This window comes from Gavia stellata, chromosome 4, assembly GCF_030936135.1.
Source record: "Gavia stellata isolate bGavSte3 chromosome 4, bGavSte3.hap2, whole genome shotgun sequence".
Lineage (NCBI taxonomy): Eukaryota > Metazoa > Chordata > Aves > Gaviiformes > Gaviidae > Gavia > Gavia stellata.
In genome coordinates, this window is record NC_082597.1 from 54,772,078 (window position 1) to 54,797,237 (window position 25,160).

General features: G+C 45.2%; 2 protein-coding genes across 2 annotated transcripts; both read left to right on the plus strand.

The window, feature by feature from the left end:
- The first annotated feature begins 2,996 nt into the window (after positions 1–2,996).
- APOLD1 (apolipoprotein L domain containing 1) lies at positions 2,997–7,790 on the plus strand. Its single transcript, XM_059816423.1, has 2 exons — positions 2,997–3,025; positions 5,174–7,790. Exon 2 carries the CDS (start codon positions 5,179–5,181, stop codon positions 5,917–5,919), a length of 741 nt encoding a protein of 246 aa, XP_059672406.1. The 5' UTR covers positions 2,997–3,025; positions 5,174–5,178; the 3' UTR covers positions 5,920–7,790.
- A 4,830-nt stretch (positions 7,791–12,620) lies between these two features.
- On the plus strand, positions 12,621–23,099 carry DDX47 (DEAD-box helicase 47). Its single transcript, XM_059816434.1, has 12 exons — positions 12,621–12,716; positions 13,455–13,548; positions 15,028–15,216; positions 15,897–15,968; positions 16,508–16,626; positions 17,146–17,217; positions 17,342–17,458; positions 17,615–17,761; positions 18,048–18,185; positions 19,546–19,616; positions 21,999–22,128; positions 22,222–23,099. The coding sequence occupies exons 1-12, from the start codon at positions 12,621–12,623 to the stop codon at positions 22,339–22,341; spliced, it is 1,365 nt and encodes a 454-aa protein (XP_059672417.1). The 3' UTR covers positions 22,342–23,099.
- The last annotated feature ends 2,061 nt before the right edge of the window (positions 23,100–25,160 follow it).

Below are 25,160 nucleotides of genomic sequence, written 5' to 3' on the forward strand. Positions count from 1 at the left end.
AAACTCCAGCTTCAAATGTTACACATTTACATTCAAATGTTACATTGCACTAGCTCCAAACAGCTTCAGAATAAACATTTCTGCTCTATATCCCTTCTGCTGGAGAGAACAAGAGAAGAAAAACCCGTCCTTTCTGCCAAAATCCACTGGAAGGAAGAGAGCTGAGGCAATATAACATCCTTCCTTCCCCTTGCTGGTCATCTGCTCCCACAAAATGCCTTCAGGGCAGATTTTGCATGGGTCTGGCTTCTGCCCATTTAAAGAGGATGTGGCTAGATGGGAAAGGGTGGAGCAGAGGGTCCATTTTTGGCCAGGGTAGTTGTGAAACACCTGCTGTGCCCCTTCCACCCTCAAGCCCAAGCGCTTCACAGGCCAAGAATGAAGAGAGTGCAGCAGCAGAGGGGGTGGGTGAAAACATACAGCAGGAAGGATGGTGAGGACTCCACTAGCTTGCAGGACTGCCCAGTGAAGGTCAGACCTACCCCACAAGTCTTGAGATCCCTGGTAGCTAAGATTCACTCCAAGCAGGCCCCTGGGACCTACTCGGTGATTTGGCAGATGTGTTCACATCTGGGCAGGTGCACTAATGGCACTGAAAGCCTTTCAGTCCCTGAGAGGTGTTCAGAGAAGATGCTCCTCTCCCATCCTACTCCCATTCCCACCTGCTCACATTTGCTGGAGGGGGTCTCTGTAATCAGTAGGAGAGAAGATCAGCACTCTCACCAAAGGGATGGTTGTGAGAGTATCAGCAGGTACAAAACCAGATCACGGCATACTTCTGCAGGGCAACTCCCTAGAAATAACGTTTCTTATTCTAATACACATTTCTTTTTTACAATCAAGTTGACATCTGTAGCATCTCATGGGAAGTCCTTACTTTCTGGGTATGCACCTCATTATTGGGGTGGATTATGGGGAAACATTCTCTTTAGACAGTGAAGGAGCACAGGGATGATCCCTGTGAGAAACCATCCTAGGCTGAGACCAACATCTCATCTTGGGTGAAATACAGGTATTTCAGTGTGCAGGAAACTCTGTGAGGGAATGCTATAAAAAAAGTGAATTGTCTCTTCTGCACTTTAATCATGTGCTCACCCACGCACCGAGCATTGCAGGGGTTTCTGACAACATTTTGCAGCTGAGTATATTGAAAAAAGAGCACTGGGAAAGGAAGAAGAGCAACCAAAACTGTCATCTTCTCAGGCTCATTCTAGACCTTTTTTTTTCTTTTATTCATTATTTCATTTTTATCAAAACTCACTATCCTAACAAGGACATCCCTGCTGGCACAAGTCCTAATGCAGATGCAGTTGCATAAAAAAAGCCTATGCCATTTGGGAATGTGCGAAAGAACTCTTGTGTCTATCAACTGCAAACCTTCGCCAATGCAGATGGGCTCCAATTCAAGCATATGTTTGCTAAAACAAAGGGAAGGGCTAAAGCACAGTTTCCTTCAGTGTCAAAACTCACCTTCCTGTTAACGTGCAATTTGTACAAAGTGTAACAGACAAAGATTAGTTATTTAAGCATCTTCTAAACAATGTTTTCTCTTTTCAGGTCTGTGACAGGTTGAAGTAGCTCTTCAATGCTATTTATTTATTTACTCATGTCCCATCTCATGCAGGTCCACCCCTGACAAAACACTTGACATACTTTTCACAGTCATTTTAAGATGATCTAAACCCAAGTTGCCATTGAAATGAATAATCCCAGCCTTCTCCTCTCCCTGCCTGCTGCCTCTCAGTCCTTGTCCCTTCCTAAATTCAGCTCCAGCAATTGCACGGCTATGCATCTCACACATTCAACAGTAAAGCCTCTCCACTCAGTGACAGATAGGTAGCTTTCAGATTAGCCAGGCCAGGAGGACTCTAAGGCACAATCAGAGGTTCCCTGTCAACAAACAGCCTTGAAGAGTAAGAATCCACCAAGCAAGAAAGTAGATGTCCCATCTTCAAGCACAACTGCTCAAAACAGGTGTCCCTGGCACCACAGGCCCTGTGTCAATAAGGACACATGCCACTTTGGTCTAAAGTGGGCTGCACCACTCAGTGCCACAAAAAAATCCTTTTTTCCTGAACCCATCCAAAGAATATGTCTTTGATTAAAGCTAGCCCTGGCTCAATGTGAAAGGCAATGCCATGAGTGTCACTTACGCTGTTCCTCCCCAACACCTTCATCACTTCCTCCCTCTGAGCACATCTGTACATGGGCACAACTGCCAGGCAACAGCAGGCAGCAAAAGAGAGGATCCCAGTGCCCCTTTCTGATCATTGGTTGCTGGGCAGGCACCTTAGGAAAACAACATGGTTACTTCTCAACCATCATGGTGCCCATGGTTAAGAAACAGCAAAAACACAAGGAGATCACTCCTTTTGCAAGATGCTGCATGGTTTTATCTACTCAGAAGGCAAAGGGATGGGAATTCAGAGCAATCACCTTGCTGTGGAGCTGCTTCCCTTTTATGGAGTGGAGCACCGCTCCAGCTGTCGCACAGCACTGCTGTGCTCCAGCCAGTCACACACACGATTGTCCCAAAGAGTTGGGATTTTAAAAGTACACTGGCTTTGAATGAAGTAGCTGGCTGGCTGATGCGCCACTGGCTCTAGACATGTGGTGGGGGGAAGCTTCAGTCATCAAGCAATTGGCGGCCCCAGCACAGAGTAAAATCAGTTGCTATTTCAGGGAAAGGAAAGGCAACTGTTCCCTGGGGGGAATGACTGCACTAGCTCAGCACCAGGAATAGGCTGAGATTTTTTAAAATTTTTTTTCCCCTCCACTTCAGGAAAAGCGAACACACAATGTTCATTCGCAGGGATCGTTTCCTGAACATGATGTGTGCTCGCTGTCCCGCAGGTCACTTTCCAGTGTGTCACATCCTTCTGCACAAGGGAGAGCAGGAAATGGCAAACTCCCAGTATGAGGCAAAGCATTCCCATCACAGCAATTGGTCCATAGGAGCTATAAATTGGTCTCCTCCAGAAACAGATCAAAATTTGTCTTTGGGAAGGTCAGCTGGAAACTAAAGGTAAGTTTGAACCAGTATTTTTGGAGTCTCTCTGAGTACTGTATTAGGAAAGCGTTTGCAGGTTTTGGACTAATGTATAACCTTTATTTTCTCTAAGAGCAGGAGTTGGTTTTGTTTTCTTTTATGCTGGCATAAACCAGTATATTCAAAAAACGTGCCTCACTGTACGGCTTATGCTGTATATTGAATGACTGTTCTACTAACTGCAGTGAGATGGCCACTGTTATTACTTGAGACTGTTCTCAACAACAAAATCTGCAGAACAAATTGTTAAAAGGCTACAGGAATTTATATATTTAACGATCAACATATTGATCTGTTGTTAAGTTATTGATGATATGCTCATTGTTCATTTCAATGCCGGTATCCATTTAGCTTAGTGTTAGCCCTTGTGTTTTCAGCTTCATCTCTGACTATAGTGTAAAAAATAAGAGGACACTGCCTACAGCTAAGAAAAGCAAAATGTACTAAATGGCTCAAATGGCCCAATGATACCAAGAGAGACTGAGGTTATTGTTCTGAAGGACATAGGGGGAGGTCCTAAAGGATTCTGTGTGAGATGGATTAGGACAAGTAGAAGGGGGAAAATTGCAGTGAGAATTATTTACTTACACACTACAGGATGGAAAGACTCTTTATGGTAGGAGGTTTCCTCCTTCTGAAACACAGGGGTTCTGCAGAATGAAATCCCCAAGGATCCTAACTACATAGCGTGCCTGTGTGAGGAACCAGACACCTCCAGTTCACACAGTACAGAAGACTTAGAAGAGAAAAGGTGGTTGCAGCAATTAATAGTTTTGCTTAGTTGGCTCTGGGACAGGTTCTTTCTGCTATAGAGATTTCTTTTGGCTATGAGGGCATTATGGGCTGCAAACAGCCTCTTAGCTCTATGGCTAGACCTTGCTAGGTGCAGAGGCAGCGCAGCCTTTTGCACGGTGCAGTGTTGTGGAGCACAAAAGCTCTGCTCCCACCAGATAACTGGTGATGCTACATCACTCCTGTTGCTTCCCTTGCCTCAGTTGCCCTATATGTAAGCAGGGTTAAAGATGCTGGCTTCCTTTGTAAAGCACTTTGTAGCCCTAGAGCAACCTGAAAATGCTTATTGGAACATTTTTTTCTACCCTTGTGACAAAGAGCAGAGAGAGCAAACAGAGATCACCTAGCACCAAAACCCTGAAGAATCACCCTCTAGAAGGGAAGACACTCTCCTGCTATCTTGCCAGGGGAAGTTGCTATAGTCAGCAGTTTTCAAGCTTGTATTTCCCCTGTTTCTCCATCCCCAAAGGAATGCACAGTGAAAGTGGGCTCGTTTTTCTGATGTGCCCTTCATGAACCTTGTAAACAAGGTCCATAGGCCTCCCTGCCACTGTCACTGGGGATCCATCATCACCGGTTGGACAAAGCAACACAGAACAATGATTCCCATCTTTGTCCAGACCCTGATGACAGGTTACAATTGGAAAAAAATGCTGCAGGACCTTGAGTTGCTTAGGTATAAAGAAAGGAAGGATGTTCACAATACTTGTCTGAGGCATCAAAGAGCTTCTCACCTCCTAGATGGAAAAGCCAGACCTTGACTCTCCTCAGCAGCTTCCCTCTGTCCTCCTTTAATGGGAAATGACCCCTAAATAGCAACCTGAATGGGTGGCTTTCACGTCCTCAGAGCCTTGCTTTTCTTGTGAAAGGTGCCTTTGAATATTGCAGATCCTCTGAATCCCATTGTGGGGACAACACATTAGTTCTGGCAGCATTGCTACTCTGGGCACTGAGTCACTTAATCTCGAGGGAATTTCTGTCCCTAGAGTTGGAAGAGACATTTTCTGTCTTCACAGAGATAATAACAACAGCACCTCTGATCCCAGCCCTTAAGATATTTTAGTCTTCTCAGGGAACAAGAAAAACATTTAAAAGTTCCTCTGTCTGAAAGTTACAGTGGAATAATGTAATTAAATGTACATGTGTGTACGTACACACGTGTGTCTGTACGTGAGTGCGTACGTGTGTGCAGACAGCAAACCTTTCATGTAGCTGGGTGAAGCAAAAAGAAAATTGGCTGGATGCCACCCCTAAAATGGTGGTCCAGGCTGAGCATGTCTCACGGGTCTTTTTAACATAAATCCCAACCCAGTCTTTTCTGTTTCTGGACAGAGGCCATGGAGAGAAACAGTGCTGCCTTTCCCCGAGCACTAGACCCCACGCACCACTTCCACATAGCACTGCTGGATCAGAGACAGAGGCTGCGTGGCCAAATTGCTCACCTTCACAAGGCGGCTCGTAAACTCAACAAGTTCCGCAAAAGGTCCCTCATTGCCAATGTCAGTGGGAGCACCCTGACTGCAGCAGGAGCAGTCACAGCCATCGTGGGGCTGTCCCTGAGCCCGGCAACGCTGGGAGCTTCTCTCCTGGCGTCGGCTGTGGGTCTGGGCCTGGCCACTGCCGGGGGGGCGGTCAGCATCACCTCCGACCTCTCCTTAGTGCTCTGCAATTCCCGGGAGGTGAGGAAGGTGCAGGAAATTGCAATGACTTGTCGGAAACAGATGAGGGAAATCCTCGGCTGCCTGGAGTTCCTCCACCGGGGGCAAGGCCCAGGGGACCCCACACTGCGCCAGTCAGAGAAGAGGGCCTCCATCTCGCTGTACAACTCCGTCTGTTTCATGGTCTTTTGTGGATCCCACAGCTTCCTTGTGCCAGAATACACAAAGGAGGTCACAAAAGTGAGCCAGGCTGTGCTGAAGGCCAAAATCCAGAAGCTGGCTGCTAACCTCGAGACCTGCACCAGGGCGATGGATGAAGTCTGTGAACTTCTTGAGTCCAGGACAGAGCTTTCTCCACGCACGAGGAGACTCAACTTGGGTGCTAAAACCACTGCTGAGACTCCAAGACCATCCAGCTGAAACAGTGTTTGCCCCATACTTTAAACTGGGCTTGGAGACATTACATTATTAATTGCCACCATTAGCACTGCTACCTGTTGCTATCGTAATATTGGTCATGCTCATCCAGACAGGTGTGCACATCTCTCACATGCCTTATTTATACCTGAACACAAACTCCTTCATAATAGGAAGCTGAAGCTAAATCTTTTGCACACACCCCACCTGTCACCTCACAGCAGCCACCGGATTCAGGCTGGAGGTTATGATGGACATGTGGACTATTGGGTACACAGCAGCAGATCCCAGAGCCTGCAGGCAGGGGAAGGTGGCCGTTCCTCAGACCCATGTTTCCCCAGCCATCTCCCCAGCTCTGCTTCCCCAAGACAGCAAAAAGAAGCGGCTCAGGAGGCTGATGACATCCCTGCAGTCGTGGTGCTGACTGACCCTGGACTGTAAATAACTTATGAATCTATGCGTAGTAAAAGGGCTGGTGTACCCTCAAAAAGCCAGCAGCTGCCAATTCCCGGTAGAGTACAGTCCTGTTACCAAGGTACATCTGGGAAGGCTGTTGAAGGAAATTTCAGATATGACAGACTGTATGGATGGCTCATCATCCCAGGGTGAAATAGTGGGGCCAGAAATTGTTATCCCTTCTGAAGAAACCTCTCCAGGCTGAGAACTGTGATGTTTGTGTTCTATTTATTTACATATGATTATTTTAAGGTTTTGATAGTGTATTTAAAGATGTATTTTTTTTCTTTTAAAAAGAAGGCTTCTGCTCCAGAGGAAAGCAGCTGTTCTTAGAGGCAAAGCAAGTCTGTGGCATGTAAGAGCAAGTCACCTGTTCTTTGGTTGTGAGGGAGGGCAAGTCCCTGTAGGAAAAGGAAAGTGTGGCCTGAATGCTGGTCATTATAAAATAGGTGAAACGCGGTCTATCAATGACAGATCTTAGGAACCAAAATGGGGAGTGACAGGTCAGTGACCCTGGGACCAGAGCCTGCCTCAGGAGACTGGTGGAAGAAAGCAGTTGTACCTCTTGCAGCAGGGAGGGAAGCGTAGGCTGTTGTTACTGGTCTGAGCTGCAGCCCAGCTGTGATGGGAGGACATCTGAGAGGTGGAGGTGCCGCTCTCCGTGCAGTCAAGCAGCCCATGAGACCCACAGTGGTTTGTCTGTGAGGGTGGAGGCAGCACTCACGGAAAGCTACTCATACTCCTAGTGATGCTTCCCTGGGTAAGCTTAATGTTAGCAAAATATATACTGGTACTAATACTCAAGAGGGGTGCAGAGGAGTAGGATGATTCAGTGGTAGAGCACTTACGAAGCAGGAGGAAGGACTGGGACTCTGTTTCAAGTGACTGTTTTGCTAAATATGTCCTTTGTGATTTTTGACCACTCAGTGCTTCAGCTCTTGGTCTAAAAACGGGGATAGTAGCACTTCCCTACCTCACAAGGATGTTTCTGGGACAAATATTGCAAAGTGCTCAGGTATTGTGATGATGGGGATCATGTCAGTACCTTGAAGAGGTACAAGGAAGAGGCCCCGGAAACTGGCTTGAGACAACTAGGAGTTAATGCAGGGATAATTCCACCTCCACAAGTAGGCCCCATTGGTAAGGGAAACTTCCCTGCAGATGCATGAATCAAAATGATCAGAAAACCCACTCAGTAATTCTGTAATGCTGAGCAAACTCTTAAGAAGGGCAATAGTACATCTCACAAAGCTTGAATCCTTGTCCTTTCTGTCTCTTCCTCTCATGACATCAACATTTGTTTTTACACATAAGAAGAACAAAAGCTTTGGTCCTTCAGAGTGTGACTCAGATGCCTGTAATGCTCATGTTTGTTTGCCAGAAATTGAAAAGTACATTGCTGGTTCAATTAAATGAATATGAAGCACTTTTGTGTCAGTGTCTCTCTGCACACCTGCATATGATCACATTCCTGCCCCCTGGCTCACCCTGCTCGATTTCATGCTTCAGGCACTGGAGCCAGGGAATCAATAGGAGCAGCTGGACACGTTCAAAAGGGGAGAATGAAAAGTGAGGTCATCAGCTCCATGCCACACAGCTGGCACTTGTGTATGAGTGTATGCATTTATGTCTGTGTGAGTGCATACCCTGGTGTGCAAATTAGCCAAGGTACACTGTGGATGCTGATCTCTGACATGCAAACACCGAGGTGCATATGTGTGAGCACGTAACTGTATTTTCAGAGTGTGAACTGCGCACTATACAAAGGCAGACACGATGCTAAATTTTTCTTGGTAATCCAGCATATCCCCAGCTAACTCTACCAGATCAGTTACGACTTCACCATACTTCTGAGATGGCTGGTTTTATCATCACAGAGAAAATTATATAACTTAAATAGTTCTCCTACCTCCACAGTTTTCTAGTAATGCAGCTTTGTCCACATGTCACAGAATCACAGAATCACTAAGGTTGGAAAAGACCTGTAAGATCATCAAGTCCAACCATTACAAAAAAAACCACCAAACCAACAAACCACCACCCATCCACCCACGAAAACCACCACAAAAAAAAAAAAACCCAAAAAAAACCCCCACCCACCACACAGCACCATGCCCATCAAGCCATGTCCCACAATGCCACATCCACACGCTCCTTGAATACCTCCAGGGAGAGTGACTCCACTACCTCCCTGGGCAGTCTGTTCCACTGTGTTACCACTCTCTCAGTAAAGAACTTTTTCCTAATATCCAGTCTGTATCTCCCCTGGCGCAACTTGAGGCCATTTCCTCTAGTCCTGTCACTAGTCACTTGGGAGAAGAGACCAGCACCCACCTCTCTGCAACCTCCTTTCAGGTAATTGTAATTCAGCCTCCTCTTCTCCAGACTGAACAACCCCAGTTCCCTCAGCTGCTCCTCATAAGACTTGTGCTCCAGACTCCTCACCAGCTTCGTCGCCCTTCTCTGGACATGCTCCAGCACCTCAATGTCTTTCTTGTAGTGAGGGGCCCAAAACTGAACACTGTATTCGAGGTGTAGCCTCACCAGAGCCGAGTACAGAGGCATGATCACCTCCCTGCTCCTGCTGGCCACACTATTTCTGATACAGGCCACACACAGGAAACTACATAGGAAAAACAACAGCTCTGAATGGACTACTCTGACTGGCAGAAGAATCTGAATTTGATACCTTAGAGCTTCACGGGGGCTGATTTGCTGTCCTCAGCACAGTCCTACACGACAATCACAGCAGCTGGGACAAATCAGAAAATTTTGCTTCCATTCTCAGCCACACAGGGAAAAAAAAATCCTGCTTCTATTCTGGTTTTCCCTAGATTAACCCTTCACTCAAGGTCAGGATTTGGGTTGTTGCGCAGTGCTGCTGTGCGAGTGTGATTGAGCCCAAGGTACCACGCTCTCTTGGCCAGGTCTAAGCCACTTTCCCCTCCGGGTTTGTTTGCTAGGAATGCAAAGGGAGGTTCAGGCAGAGTGTGGGGCCTGCAGGCTGGAAGGTCTGTAATCCTACACAAGACAGAGGAGCTGTGTGACTTTGTTTGCTCAAAAACCCATCCAGTGCTCTTGAACACCTTCTAAGCCAGGTGGTCCTGTGAATCTAAGTCTATGCCCTCATACCTGAGCTATGCTTGATCTAGCAGCTAGCAGGCAAGGTACAAGGTGGTCAGATCCTCCTCACCCAGCTCTGGGCAGCCTTCCTGTCTCCTCCTATTCAGTCAGCACTGGATCTCATGTGATACCCTGGAGAGCCAGCTTTGGGAGCTGTGTTGGCAAAAATCTACCATATTGGGGGGCAAGATGCATTTCCTACTCCTTTTGTTCCATGAAACAGCTCCATGAAACAGTCTGGGTCAGACGAGCATCAGAACTGGTACCAAGAAAGCATATGAAGTGACCCGGGCTGGAACAGGGGTGCACCTACTCCAATATTGGCTTAGTTCCAATATTGTGGCTCCCTTAGAGTCACAAGCAACATTCAGGGGAAGTGTCTTCAGTAAGCAGCTCTTTTACTAGTAGTTATGTTATTTACCCTTCAAACGAGTAGATGTGTTGGTTGAACCCTTCCTTTGGTAGCTGCAGTGGCGGGGGGGAAGAGTACCTGTGTGATTTGATGATTAGCCAGGGCTGGCAGTTAATGAAGCCTGGCCTCCTGATACCATTTTTACTCCCTTTTATTGAAACTCCTGCAGGGAGGAATGATGCAATGGTGAACTAGGAATGCAAACATCATTTTAACACTAAGTCCCATAGTATGTTTTGAAAGCATAATAAAAGGTATCTATGATAAAGGAGCCTGAGTACAGTCAGGGAGTCAGGATATCCCAATAGCCTCTCTCTGGGCATCCGAGTGGGTAGACAGGTCCATTTACCATTAACTGTGACCTACTATACACACTGTCCATCTTGCCTTATTACGTATCCCTTGTGAAATAGTTGGCACTATACCATACCTGCACTAAAATTCATCTGCTGCAGATGCTCCCACCCTGTCCCCCCTAAGGAAGACTGAGCTTGTAACATGCAGTTGGACTAGGAACGTATTTGGTCAAAAGCCAAGTCTAAAAGCCCTGGAGTGACAATTTCTAAATCCAGTACAATCTGCAGCGTCCTGTGCTGAGAAGCACAAAAAGGGAATCACCATTGAGAAGTGAGTTCTTCCCAACAGCAGTTAGGACAGGAGGGAACTTTTATTGAAATATATCTAGTGACAAAAGGGATTTAGACAAACAGGAATTTCACCATAATAGAATTGCTCCACCCTGCTCCTCACCAAAACAGCACCTACCATATTATACGGGCAATGAGTTCAACAAAGAATGACAAGCAGTGACTTCCCATCACATCCCTGACACTATTTCCTGAGGCATCCCAGTGACCCTTACAATGGTCCATGTCTAAGTACTGGCCAGGCTTAACCTTCAGCACTAATGATATATAGCAAGCTCATGGCTCAGACTGCTATAATTTTTGAAACATATGGTCATAACTAGCATCTACATTAGGTGTTTCTTGTCCATTTTTTTTGTTTTGTTTTACTTATTTTAAAATCATTGCTCCTGAGCACAGCGGGATGCAGCAGTTTCATTTCCACTGTTGCCCAGTGAATTGTTTCAGGTTTCCTCTCCTTTCCCTGTCACGCAGAGTTTGTTTGGATTTCCTCTCACTTTCCTCATTGTTCTGGGAGCAGAGGAAATGGCACGCTTGGAATCCAGTGACAGATGCTCAGATACGTCAGCATTTCCACTGCAAGCACATCCAGCCGGGCTTCCCAACCAGCAAGAGAGAGGGAGGTCTGCTCAAAAACACAGTCACGAGTTCTGTTTTGCAGTCAGCTCTGCTGTCCTTTCAAAGACCGAGCTCTTTGATACGATAGCATCCTTTTCCCTAAAACAAAGCATGTTCACCTAGCTGAAGGGTTGCCCTGCGGCAATCAGCATTGGGACTGCGGATCAGGAAGGCTACACCGAGACCAGATGGAAACCAATGAGCTCAGGAACTACCATCATGACATGGTATTTTGATGCTGCTCTCCTCAAAGGGCACTAAATCCATCACCATTTTCACCTCTCACTGTGCACTTGCAGGCTCCCTGCCTGAGTCACAATAGCAGCAATCAAGAGAGTTGGGGGAGTGTTTGCATCTATCCCCATCACCTATTCTCTCATTTCATGCTGTGAGTTGCCCCAGGTCAGTTTATTTTATGTATTTCTGGCACTATGAAGTTGCACACTGGCAACTACCATAAACAGGAAAACAAGGTGGAATAATGACAGTTCTTGACTTTTCTTTTTTTCCCTTTGCTAGTACTTCAAAACATTTCACACCAGCACTTCTGAAGAAGTTAATTTGCTCTTTATATGTATTATATATGTAAGCTTATATATATTCTTGTATTTATGTGCCTGGCTAGCTCATTTTGTCTTTTTCTTTCACAATTGTAGAATTTATGAATACAGAACACCATCACGCACACTGCCTAAGCAACGCAAATGCTGAGCTCCAGGCCAGAGGCGTAGCCATTTGCAGTTAGTGCCAAGCAGGCACGTTTTCACACAGCCAACTGAATGTGCCCTTATCCCGATACAGGCGGCTATAGCTTCGTCACTCCCCCTTCCCTGGAGACCTCTCTGGAGTTCAGTGAAAATCCACCCACAGTTTCTAAGTTAGCAAAGCATAGCACTCATCACATAAATCAAGCCCCCTAGCAGAAGCATAAGCCCAATTAAGTTTAAAGAAAACAAGCCTTGAACACGTTTACAAGAAAGGCCTCCTCAAGTGTGCTGCTTAATAACCTTGTACAGAGTCAGGATGTTTCCGCAGACATGGCAACTCGGCCGACGTCGACTCCTTTACATCAGGAGAAGAGAAACAGACACTTGGTCCCTCGAGCATTACACCTACTTCCCAGAGAGCTGCACTCCGAGGAACTCCGGATGCAGAAGACACCTCCGGACCTCAGGAAAATGAGACCGCCTGTACCTCACGGCAGCACTGCCACGGCTGCAGTACTTTGACGGCGCGGCGCTACCCGCTCTCCCCAGGCGCCGGCCCGGCTCCAGCCGCTGACGGCAGCGGCGGAAGGGACCGCCCCGACGGGTCACGGCCGCCGCGCGTGGCCCCTCGAACCCCGCTCCGATTGGCTCTTTCCTCGGAACTAAAAATCCCATGATACGGCTAAGGGAGACTACAGCTCCCGGAGTGCTCTGCGCTGCGTTAGAGGGGGACGGTCCAAAATGGCGGCAGGAGACGAGGCAGGGCAGGCGGTGGAGCCGGAGGCAGTGGCGGAGCCGGCGGCGGCGGTAGAAGAGCCGCGGAGCTTCAAGGACCTGGTGAGGCCGGGCGGGACCTGCTTCTGCCCCCGCTGCTCCCTTCCTCGTCCCGAAGAGCACCCTTCTGCCCCCACCCCGCATATCAGCCCCGGGCGGGGGAGACCCCTCCTGGTACAGCCCGGTGTGCCAGGCCGTGTCCCACGCCGCCCCACTGTGCTTGCCCCGTCGTGGCACAGGCCCCAGGCTGCAGCTCTTCGCAGGCTGGAGGGGCCCCAGGCCCGTGGGAGCCGCTGGTGCGCGGGACGCAGACACGTGCGCCGCCGTCGGTCCGCGGGTGTGGTGCTGTGCCCGAGCGGGAGGTCTGGGGGGTTTAGGCCTCTGCTCCGGTAGGGGGGGGCTCCGGTCTGTGCTCTTCAGTCGGCTGCTTGTGTTTTGAATTGTGTTAATTTGCGCAGGTATTTTCCTTTTTCCATGCTCATGGGATACCCCCAGAGGGGAAGAGAGACAGCTGGGTGTGTGTGGAAAGTTGTTTGTGTAAACTAGGAAAAAAAATCACTAATTTCTTACTGATGGCAGTCACCTCTATCAGTTTTGAACAAATCTATGAAGTTACTGATGGAGGTGGGGATCACTGTAAGCAGCCTGCACTTTTATGTAGTTGCATTGATGGGGGCCTGATGGGATTTGTCTCGACTGGAAACAAGCTTGTCTCTGTTGCAGCATGTATTTAAGTCTATGATTTAATTTAGGTCTCTTTGGTGGTGTGTGTTTCCCTTTTCTCTTTTCACTAATGTTCAGGGAGTGACAGATGTCCTGTGTGAAGCTTGTGACCAGTTAGGATGGAAGATGCCAACAAAGATCCAAGTTGAGGCTATTCCAGTGGCTCTCCAAGGTGAGCAGTGTGCTTCCCTGATCCTGAATCTGGGGATGCCCCAGGAGCTCTATGTGAATGAGTTTTGCTGAGTGAAAAGTAAGTGGCAAGGATGAGAGTGTTCTTGCTGCTTCATCATCGAAGATCTCTGTCTAGAAGTAGTTTCTGTGTTCATTCTTGTGTCCTTCCCAAGTGGAGCTTGGAATGCTAATTTCTCCTATAACACTACCTGTAATTGCAAACTTTCAAATGGGTATATACATGGGTTCTTGAGTGTTCACTACTGTTGTGTAGTTCTGACACTCCACATTAAATAGAATTGCTGTCAATCATGTGAGCTGCTAGTCTGCATTGACTACTTTCTTTCTGAAATACTTAAGGATACACAGGAAACTTTTGATGGATTTAGGACTGTGCCTCTTCTGGTAGAGACCTTCAGTGTGTGTCTGAAGTTGGAGATGCCTTAACTGATTACATACCTTTTATCATCTGCTTTGCTATGAGCAGGCAATTCTTTGAAATTAGATTTCTGGAGTGAGTAATAACCAAATCACAGTGACTTTCTGTAAACATCCTGGAATTACAGGAAAATAAATTACTGAATTCAGCAAACATTGCTGCCCCTAGAATATTTGTTGGTTGGTTTTTGTTTGTTTGTTTTTTTTAAAAAAACCCACTGTGAAGCAGGAACAGAACAATGTAGTGACAGAATGGGAATAAACTTTCAGTGTCTACTCTGTCCTAATACTTAACTGTTGTCAGACTGTTTTATGGCGTATATAAGATTCTCTTAAAAAAAACCCAAAACCACGAACAAAAAACAAGGAAAAGTGGGATTGCATTACTGAGAAGTAATCTCCAGTTTAAGGCTTGTTGGCAGCATGTTCTCCTCAGCTGTAGGAGTTTAGGAGGTCAGAATGGATCCTACTAATGAATTCTACTCTGTTGCCTGCATTGTTTTGGGGCGAAGGACTTGCTGTCCTAATCCTTCCTGCTGCAAACTGGTTTAGATTGCTCTTTTAATCAATGGCACAAAATAGACTGTGGCTTGTAAAATGCGAGTTTGGTAGTGCTGTTGTCTTGTAGCTGGTATGACCTAAGTCTTGACTGCTCGAGTCTATTTCCTTGTAAGCCAGTAAACAGACAACAGTTGGTCTAGAATACTTACCCAGATAGAAGCAATAGGTTTTAAATTGACTGACAGATTTGAGAAATAAAGTAAAGCTTTTTTTGAACCTAAAGTTTGTATGAAAACCTGTATATTGGCAGAAGGTTAGCTAGAAGATGAAAGGCATTGAGACTGTAATTATTGTACAAATTAAGTTGCACTCTAAAAATGCTGCAGATACACAAAGGGCCAAAACAAAGAATTTCACAATGTGTGTCCTTTTTTTTTTCTATCCTTAGAGAATTCTTGTGCTTTATTGCACAGTGCTTTGAAGGCTTCTTTCTCTAGTCTAGATTTGTAACAGTTTTTGCCCTCCTTGCTGCTCCTTGTAGGCAGAGATATCATTGGACTGGCAGAAACTGGCTCTGGAAAAACAGGAGCCTTCGCTTTGCCGATTCTTCAAGCACTGCTAGAAACACCTCAGCGATTATTTGCTCTTGTCCTCACACCGACAAGGGAGCTGGCCTTCCAAATCTCAGAGCAGTTTGAAGCTCTTGGATCCTCCATCGGTGTCCACTGTAGTAAGTAGCTTTGTGGTATTGGAGCAGTTTTCCTGAAGACTGAAGTTTGTCAGCTCTAGATTGCAAAGGGAAAAGTAGAGAGCATTTGTATGGAGGGTTGAACAAAAGGTGAGAAAAGCTTGTGATGCTGGATGACAGAGATCTGGTATCAGGTTTGGGAAAGAAAGACTGTATGGTCTTTCCTCATGGAGTAGTCTGCAGCTCTTCTGCATTTTATGTCCAAACAGTTAAAGATGAAAGTAGGAGAGAATCTTCTCAATAGTACATTTATGTCCAGTGAAATTGCATAGAGCTCCACTCTATAGTGTGATGTAGTTTAATCTTTCCTTCAGACTGTCTGTATTGGTTCTTTAGATATTCTCTACAAACATAAAAGCTTGGTGGACATTTTTAGAATTCCTAGATTTTTGCAGCTGAGTTAACCTGCAAGGAGTAGATTCTGCCTGTAGCTCTTCAACTGTGAAAGTAAAATACTTGGTGCCAGTAGAGACTTAATTGTATGGCTTAAGAGGGCTGGGAAGGTCAGGTGTGCTAAAGCAAAATGCATTCTCATAAAGATAAGTAGCCTTTCATTTGTACAGAGTTGTTGTGGGTGGCAGGGAGTAGGAGGAAACATTGTAGTGCCAGGCGCTGGCTGGTGCTACACTGAGAGATTCACTATATTCTGTTTTGTCCTGCAGCGGTTATTGTGGGTGGAATTGACACGATGTCTCAATCTCTGGCCTTAGCCAAGAAACCACATGTTATAATTGGTAAGTTAACATGCTGGAGGTACAGGGTATGAATATTATCAAATTGCAGTTGTCCAAAGAAAGAGTGCCAAATGGTTTTGTGCATATAAAGGAGAAGTGAGAGTACATCCTTCATTTGTTTTTGTCCTGAGATCTGAGTGCTGGCTTGTTAATGTTTCTAAAGTATACAGCAGTAGCCTTGCTGTTACAAGCTCATTCCAAAGCATTCCTGCTAGACTTGGTTTTTCATTCTCCTCAAGTATTCAAAAATGCTGGTCTCATCCTTCTCAGTACAGCTCATCTACAGTCTGTTTTGTTTTGCTTTTTGTTTTTTTAAGGGGGAGAGGTGGAAGGAGGGTATTCTTCAGAGAGTCTAACTACATTAGTCTTATTTCAAAACACTTTGAAGATATCCTATGAAAGAGTCCTTCCCACAAAGCAATCTGCCTTTCCTTCTCTTGGGCAAAGAATCCCATTTCTGTAACAGACTGACTATCTTGCCTGTTTGGATCTTTTCCTTTGCTTTCATTCTAAATTTGCTCTCATGATTTTGTTGGTAGCAACCCCTGGCCGTCTAGTTGATCATCTGGAGAACACAAAGGGCTTCAACTTACGAGCTCTAAAGTTCCTAGTGATGGATGAGGCTGACCGGATCCTTAACATGGATTTTGAGACAGAGGTAGGAATGTGCCAAAAAAAGAGTTTGGAACACCAGATGAGTCCTGTAAAAACTGCTTTGTACAGTCATGTAGTAAACGCTGAGCTGTTCTGTAGAAATTAATAGCAAATTGTAACTAAGATCTAATAATTGCACAAAAGTCTATGGTGGGAGTAGAACTTAGCAGAGTTCTGCAGAGCACTAGCAAGACAGTAGAAGGCATTTTGTCTCTGAAATCTACTGGTTTCTCAGGAGCATCTGACATTGACACAGTTACTGCAGGACACAATCACATGCACGTTCCTGCAGGAATATTGCCTGATATTTGCACTGCTATTGGACTGCTGGAGTTCACACTGCCTAATTGTCAACAAGCTATCAGCCTACAGCTTCCCTTTGGAAGAGGGGAAATTTGTTCCTACTGTGAGTCTAAGTTGCACATGTGCCTTATTCTTTATTTGGATGATCATTATATTTGGTGGAAGCTTATGTCTTGATGCTGTTGTATTTGGCGTTTCCATTTCCTTTATATTTTTACAGGTGGATAAGATACTAAAAGTGATTCCTCGAGACAGGAAGACATTCCTGTTTTCTGCTACCATGACCAAGAAGGTGAGACCAGAGTACTCTGCTTTAGTTCTCCTTCCATCAGGCTATACTGTTGACTAGACTGTATGATACAGGTTTCTGACAAGATCTCTGTCTATCTAGTACTAACTTACATTGATCTTCCCAGGTTCAAAAACTCCAGCGTGCTGCTCTGAAGAATCCTGTTAAATGTGCTGTTTCTTCCAAATATCAGACAGTTGAAAAACTACAGCAGTACTACATTTTCATCCCATCCAAATTCAAGGTAGTGCCACTTCTTTTTCTTCCCTCTTCTGATTGTGTCTTGTCTTGTTGTTCCCACATCTGCCAAACACCTTGTCATCTTCTCTGGCTTATACCTACTTTTCAATGTGGCTTATGTGATTATCTTTTTTCCTTTTCTTTGTCTGTTTCTTTACAGGACACCTACCTGGTTTATATCTTGAATGAACTAGCTGGAAACTCTTTCATGATATTCTGTAGTACATGTAACAATACTCAGAGGACTGCTCTACTGCTCCGCAACCTGGGGTTCACTGCCATTCCTCTCCATGGGCAGATGAGTCAGGTATGGGCATACCCCACAGAATGGGGTAGACAGGAGACCCGTCGCTTGGGAAACGGGCTGCATCATGCTGAGTCACGACTACCTTGCAGAAGGAATATTTCACAGCTAGTGGACTGGACTCATCCCTAGAAATCTAACTGATGTGAATGCTGCCACTGATTCTGTAATAGTTCAAAGAAATTAGAGAAGTGAAATTTTTCTGTAGTTTCTCCTCCAGTTCTTCTGTACCAGTATTTCAAAAGAGCCAGAATGAGCATTATTCTCTCATTTCCTTTTTGTCCTTCAGAATAAACGCTTGGGCTCTCTAAACAAGTTCAAGGCAAAGGCACGTTCTATTCTGCTGGCTACTGATGTTGCAAGCAGAGGTCTGGACATCCCACATGTAGATGTGGTGATAAACTTTGATATTCCTACGCACTCTAAGGTAAGCTAGTCTATGTTCCAGCTGAGAGCTTCTAGTCACTGGGAGGCATAGTGAAGCTAGACAAAGGAACAAAGACACCTTTTCTCTGTTCTGTTGACTGGAAGTTTAGTTCCCACTTCTGTAGATTAAAAGATGTAGTTCAGCCTCTGCAACTGAGTTGGTATCTCAGTTTGGTTGGGTGGCCTCATCTGGATTGTAGAACTGATCCCATAAGTGAAGAGGGGAAGTGAGGGATGTTCTGTGTCTCTGTATTTCTTCTCAGAGTATGTGTTTTGCCATATTATATTAAAGGGCTTCTAGACTTTGAAAATAGTTTTAACATATTACTAGTTTCAGGTAGTCATCTGTGTTCCTATGATCCAGGTCTGCCTTCATGTTTTAAACTGTGTTTAAAAAAAAAAAATAATAATGAGGATTTGATCAAGAAAGATGTCTTGTAATATGTTTCACCTTATATCACAAACGTACAGCAAACTGAAAAAAAGTAAGTTACTAACTTTCTACCGTATAGAAAGTATAGTATTATCTTAGGAGTGTGACTTTGTTTCCCAGCCTAGTTTCAGAAAGTATACCATTAACGTGCATTTCGGGAATTGCTATTGTTCCGTATAATGATCAAAGATATGTTCTTCTGTTTGCAATGTATAGTGTGATGGTTCTTTTGAAGACATTGCTTTTGACATTGTAAAAGGACAAAGGCTAAAAAAAATAATGGTGGGGGCAGCAGTTTGAATTATGTTGTTACAGTTTTTGTGCCCTTCCCTCTCGTCTAACCATGTCACAGAACACATCCTTTCTCATGATGCTTCCTTTCTCCACAGATCCTGCATAGAGAAGGGAGTATTTTAATTTCCATAATGCAGTATAAAACCTAGAAAACAGCCTAGAACCATGTAAACAGAAGACGCTTAATAGATCAGACTCCTCCAAATTGTTCTCGTGCATCCTCCTTTTCACTGTTCTTGCCAAATTTAAACCTACTTCCCAGAGAGTTTGTCTGGAAGACAGACTATGTAGAGCACTAGATCCCAAGACTGAAAATGCAGGCATTGGCTCACTTTAAATATTAGCTTTCCAAGGAAGTCATAGTTCATTAGCAAAGTCACGTATCACAACTTTTGTCCTGCAGTCTTGAGTAATTGGAGGTGGTCTTTTCCTTTAGAAAGAAAAGAATTCAATTGTTAAAACCAAAGATACGGCTCCATAAGCCAGCATCTTCTCAAATCCTAATCCTGCACATGATCCTGAGTATTTAATCCTGGCTATATTTTCTCTCCATCTTCTTGTTCTTTCTTAAAGAAAACATGTGTTCTGTGTTTGGTGCACGTATCTTATTGCTTATCAAGAAAATTATTTTCAGGATTACATTCATCGTGTTGGGAGAACAGCTCGAGCTGGGAGATCTGGCAAATCTATCACCTTTGTCACACAGTAAGTGTTAAAATCTAGCAGACTTATTCTTCCCAGCTGTGTTTCAGAGCAGAAAACATCTGACCTCCTCCTGGGTGGGAAGACAATACTACTTTTTGTTTTGAGGTGCCAGTTGGATTTATTTAGTTAAAAAGGAGAGAATTAAAAGCCCAGGGTGGGTAGGGAGAAAGGTCTAGGATAAATTCTAGAAGCAGGCATGTAATGAGCAGAACTGTTTATAATGTGATTGTATAATAACCTGCATTATATATTATGAAAATGTATGTATAAGTGTGGGGTTTTTGATAAATACTGAAGTATTTGTCTAAAAAAAGTCTTTGCTAAATACTTCTGAACAGAGATGAGCTGAATAAATCAGTGAAGCTATCCCAAACAATGGCATCATTCGAATGCAATTAAGAGGTGCTTGTGAGACCATCAGCACAAGCTAACAGTATCTGTGGGCTGGAGATAAGGGCATAACCTGGCGACAGCTGTAAAAGACCACAAAAAATGTTTCTATAAATATATTAGTAACAAAAGGAGGGCTAAGGAGTATCTTCATCCTCTACTGCATGTTGGGGGAAACATTCTGACAAAGGATGAGGAAAAGGCTAAAGTACTCAATGCCTTCTTTGCCTCAGTCTTCAATAGTAAGACCAGTTGTTCTCTGGGTATCCAGCCCCCTGAGCTGGAAGATAGGGACAGGGAGCAGAGTGAAACCCCCACAATCCAATGGGAAATGGTTAGCGACCTGCTATGCCACTTAGACAGCCACAAGTCTATGGCACCAGATGGGATCCACCCAAGGGCACTGAGGGAGCTGGCTGAAGTGCTCACCAAGCCACTTCCCATCATCTACCAGCAATCCTGGCTAACCAGAAAAGTCCCAGTGGACTAGAGGTTAGCAAATGTGACACCTATCTACAAAAAGGGCCAGAAGGAGCATCCGGGGAACTATAGGCCTGTCAGCCTGACCTCAGTGCTGGAGAAGATTATGGAGCTCATCTTGATTATGGAGATCATCTTGAGTGCCATTACATGGCACATACAGGACAACCAGGTGATCAGGCCCAGTCAGCATGGGTTTATGAAAGGCAGATCCTGCCTGACTAACCTGATGTCCTTCTGTGACAAGGTGACCTGCTTAGTGGATGAGGGAAAGGATGTGGATATAGTCTACCTAGACTTTAGTAAAGCCTTTGACACTGTTTCCCCCAGCATTCTCCTGGAGAAACTGGCTGCTCACAGCTTGGACGGGTGCACTCTTCGCTGGGTAAAAAAACTGTCTGGATGGCCAGGCCCAAAGGGTTGTGGTGAATGGGGTTAAATCCAGTTGGTGGCTGGTCACAAGTGGTGTTCCGCGGGGCCCAGTATTGGGGCCAGTTTTGTTTAACATCTTTATCAATGATCTGGACGAGGGGATTGAGTGCTCCCTCAGCAAGTTTGCAGGCGACACCAAGTTGGGCCGGTGTGTTGATCTGCTCAAGGGTAGGAAGGCTCTGCAGAGGGATCTGGACAGGCTGGATCGATGGGCCCAGGCCAATTGTATGAGGTTCAACAAGGCCAAGTGCCGGGTCCTGCACTTGGGTCTCAACAACCTCATGCAACGCTACAGGCTTGGGGATGAGTGGCTGGAAAGCTCCCCCAGAGAAAAGGACCTGGGGGTGTTGATTGACAGCCGGCTGAATATGAGCCAGCAGTGTGCCCAGGTGGCCAAGAAGGCCAATGGCATTCTGGCCTGTGTCAGAAATAGTGTGGCCAGCAGGAGTAGGGAGGTGATTGTCCCCCTGTACTCGGCGCTGGTGAGGCCTCACCTCGAATACTGTGGTGCGTTCAGTTTTGGGCCCCGCACTACAAGAAAGATACTGAGGTGCTGGAGCATGTCCAGAGAAGGGCAGCATAGCTGGTGAGTGGTCTGGAGCACAAGCCTTAGGAGGAGCACTTGAGAGAGCTGGGGTTGTTTAGCCTGGAGGAGGCTGAGGGGAGACCTCATCGCTCTCTACAACTACCTGAAAGGATGTTGCAGAGAGGTGGGTGTTGGTCTCTTCTCCCAAGTCATAACTGATAGGACAAGAGGAAATGGCCTCAAGTTGTGCCAGGGAAGGTTTAGATTGGATATTGGGGCAAATTTCTTCACTGAAAGGGTTGTCAGACATTGGAACAGGCTGCCCAGGGAGGTGGTTGAGTCACCATCCCTGGAGGTTTTTAAAAGACATATGGATGAGATGCTTAGGGATGTGGTTTAGTAGTGGACTTAGCAGTGTTAGGTTAACAGTTGGACTTGATGATCTTAAAGGTCTTTTCCAACCTAAAAGATTCTATGATTCTGTGTCCGTGAATGGTGACAGCTGAAGCACTCTCAGGAGGGCTGATTAAAGCTGGTGTCTTGTCTTTTCTCAGGTATGATGTAGAGCTGTTCCAGCGCATTGAACACCTGATTGGCAAGAAACTGCCAGCATTCCCCATGCAAGAGGAAGAAGTTATGATGCTGACAGAGCGTGTGGCTGAGGCCCAGAGATTTGCTCGAATGGTGGGTGGTGGCTTTTTGTCCCTCTACTCACTGTTTCAGTCTGAATTTCATCAGGTGCCAGAACTCTTGGTGAATCTCTTGATTGCATTGCAGGAGCTGCGGGAGCAGGGAGAGAAGAAGCGATCTCGGAATGATGATGATGACACAGAAGAAGCTATTGGTGTCAGGAATAAGGTGGCAGGTGGGAAAAAGAAGAAAAGGAAAGCCTTTTAGTTCAGTATTTGGACAGACTATTTTATTTTTCTCTTTATGGCTACATGAGCTCAGCAAAAATGGTCTACCAAGCCATCTCCAGTGGATTTCTTTCAGAACTACTTATGAAACTGGGCAGTCCACCTGGGAAACAACTTCCTCTCTTTTGCTTCACCAGTTACAGACTGAGCTTGGCCCATTGTGGTACCATGGGACCAGTCTTCCTTTCAGAGACACCAGACCATCACCTCTGGACCTGAAAGCAGCTGTGGTCTGGCCATGCTCATTCACGAAGAGGTGCAGTGTGGGTGCAGCTTTCCCACTGCTGTAGCCTGTCTCACTATTCAAACACACTGAGCACATCTGGGGTTGGATAGGTCTGTCAGAAGAAAGAGAGGAAAAAGTTAAAAGAAGCAACTGAGTTTCCACAGCACAGCTATGATGCCTTTGCCTTGGTGAAGGGACATGTGATGTGGAAAACTCCAAATATATTTTGCTTAATTTTAAAGCTACCTGGTTTTGCTTGTCTTACCACTTGACCTCTTCTGCTCATTTTGAACATCGCTCTGCCAGAAGGTTTTCTTCTTAGGTCAATCTTTGTGATACAGATATGACATCAATACCTTAGATGTGTCAGCTGAAGAGCGGCCCAGAACAGTGAGAACCTGTTTCGGCAGGATTAGGCTATTCACTGCCTGGAATTCGATCCAGAATCTGTAACGATTGGCAAGATCAAGGAAAGGTCTGGGTTTTGGGGTGTGTGGTTTTTTTTTTTTTTTTTTTTTGTGGCTGATTCTTGTAGTACTTACAAACCAACACGAGAGGGTGGTATTTACAGAGGAAAGCAGTTCATGAGCTAGGTGCTGAAGAGAAACTGGTATTGTAGAGGCTCTTTCTGTGTTTCCCTATTTATTTCTCTGTCTCAGGCAGAGTTCAGTGCTGTATAAGTAGACTCTTGCAAGAATGGGATAAATGTACTTACCTTCATATCAAACCAGAAGGTTAGTGCTAGTTGCCATTGGCAATAAAAATTTTCACACTGGACGTTTCTGCTGGTGGGCAGAGTAGGGTGAGAAGCTCTGTGATCACTCAACATGAAAATTTAATGTCCATTAGAACCACTCATAAACTGGATTTTCTGCTACATGAAAAACAACGTTCAAAAGTTTCTTTTTTTAGATCTAAATGGAAAGCAGAAACTACTGCAGTAGTCAAGATGAGCACAATGGTTACTTCATAGCGTCAACATTAATATACACGAGAATGCTTTTATACTTTTATTTGGGGCAGCACATTTTGCAAAGTTACAAAAAACACAGCATGGTTAAAACTAAGGGGAACATGTTTTTTTCTTTTTTATTTAAAACAGCTCTGCTGTCTTCATGAGGAACAAACATACTCTCTGGTGTGAGAAGCGTGCCAGTGTTCTTTGTCCTTTTTTTTGTAGCAATTTACTCAAATCTCCCAAGTACTCACCTTCAAGTTTGATAGCTCTAAAGCAGTCTAGGATCAGTGGCAGATAAGTAAGGGTACACATCTTGGGTATGTTGACTGCTAAGAGCATTCTTACAAAGCAGGAAGAGAGTATGCGTCTTCCATGGGTCCTAGTGCAGAGAGGCAGGGGTGGAAGCCCGGTCATGAGAATGTGTTAATTCTGCAGGGCTTTTTGGTAGGGATCCCCACAGGTAAGAGGAAACAGCCCTAGAATGCACCAGAGAGAGAGGAATAAAATGAGTGAGCATATGGGTGGAGATGCAAATGCTCATTTCCCATGGAGCAAGGGAACTCTCCTGACTGGTCTTGTGTTTTGCTGGATACTTGAACAAAATTTCTTAACAAGTGGGACAAGGTTGGTCCCGGTATCAGCAAATGAAGATTAAATCCCTCTAAGGTTCCTGGGTCTCTGGAAAACCTCTTAGTGTTACTCCCAGCTATGTAACGGGTGGCATGCAGAGTCAGTCCTGAACCAATCTTGTAAAGTGATGTGAAAGGCAATTTTTCTGCTGGAGGAGGTAGGGCAGGGTCATTCCTTTCAGAAGTAGTATGAGGCTTTCTTTAATAGATTGGTGCAGTCTCTAGCATCTCTGTGTTTTCCTGTGTGGAAGGCTGCAACAGCAAATGGGATCTGTCTTGCCCCTTTGATGGGATTGAAGATTCTCTATCCCTCCTCTGCAGTTGCAAGAATAACAGAGGAGAGAAGTAGAGATGCTCCTTGTAAAAGGGTGCAGGGCCTCCTTGAGAGGAGGGACTCCTAGACAGCTGACCGCCTCCCTTGATTGGGAATGACAAGTCATAGAAACACTTGGCACTAGAAAAGCAAAGGTATCACCACACCCACATTCTCACTGGTGCCTCACCTGCCACAGGTATGTGCATTCAATTTCAACTAAAAATATCAACAGGTTGGAGGGGCAGGAAATAGTTTCTTATTGTGACTACACCATGAGGGCTAGATTAGAGGGTGTTTGTACAGCTAAAGTGGAATAGGGAGTGTCTAAAGATGTATTTGGTCAAAACAGAATTTGCAGACAGGTTAAAGCAAAATCTGTAGCTGATCTAATGAAACATGAGAGGAAAAGAATGGAGAGACACCTGTCTGGATAAAAGATGATTCAGAAAATACCAGCACTGGTATGTGTGCAGCTGCATACTTTTGTACAACAACTGATGCCAGTGTGTTTGTTCAGTCAGGAGGACTCAAGGGGCAGTTCTGAAGCACACCTCTCTGCACATCTCTTGAGTCTGCACAGCAGGGAGCTGAAGTGGAGGATTAACCTCAGTGATGTAAGGCAGGATTGGGATAACACTACCTGTCATTTTTTTTTTTTATGGTTGAAACT

Bases quoted from the DNA above. Each gene is read 5' to 3' on its own strand.
- DDX47 (XM_059816434.1), top strand. From the start codon at position 12,621: ATGGCGGCAGGAGACGAGGCAGGGCAGGCGGTGGAGCCGGAGGCAGTG. The intron at 12,717-13,454 runs GTGAGGCCGGGC...ACTAATGTTCAG, and splicing joins CGCGGAGCTTCAAGGACCTG to GGAGTGACAGATGTCCTGTG. The intron at 15,217-15,896 runs GTAAGTAGCTTT...TTTGTCCTGCAG, and splicing joins CTCCATCGGTGTCCACTGTA to CGGTTATTGTGGGTGGAATT.
- APOLD1 (XM_059816423.1), top strand. From the start codon at position 5,179: ATGGAGAGAAACAGTGCTGCCTTTCCCCGAGCACTAGACCCCACGCAC.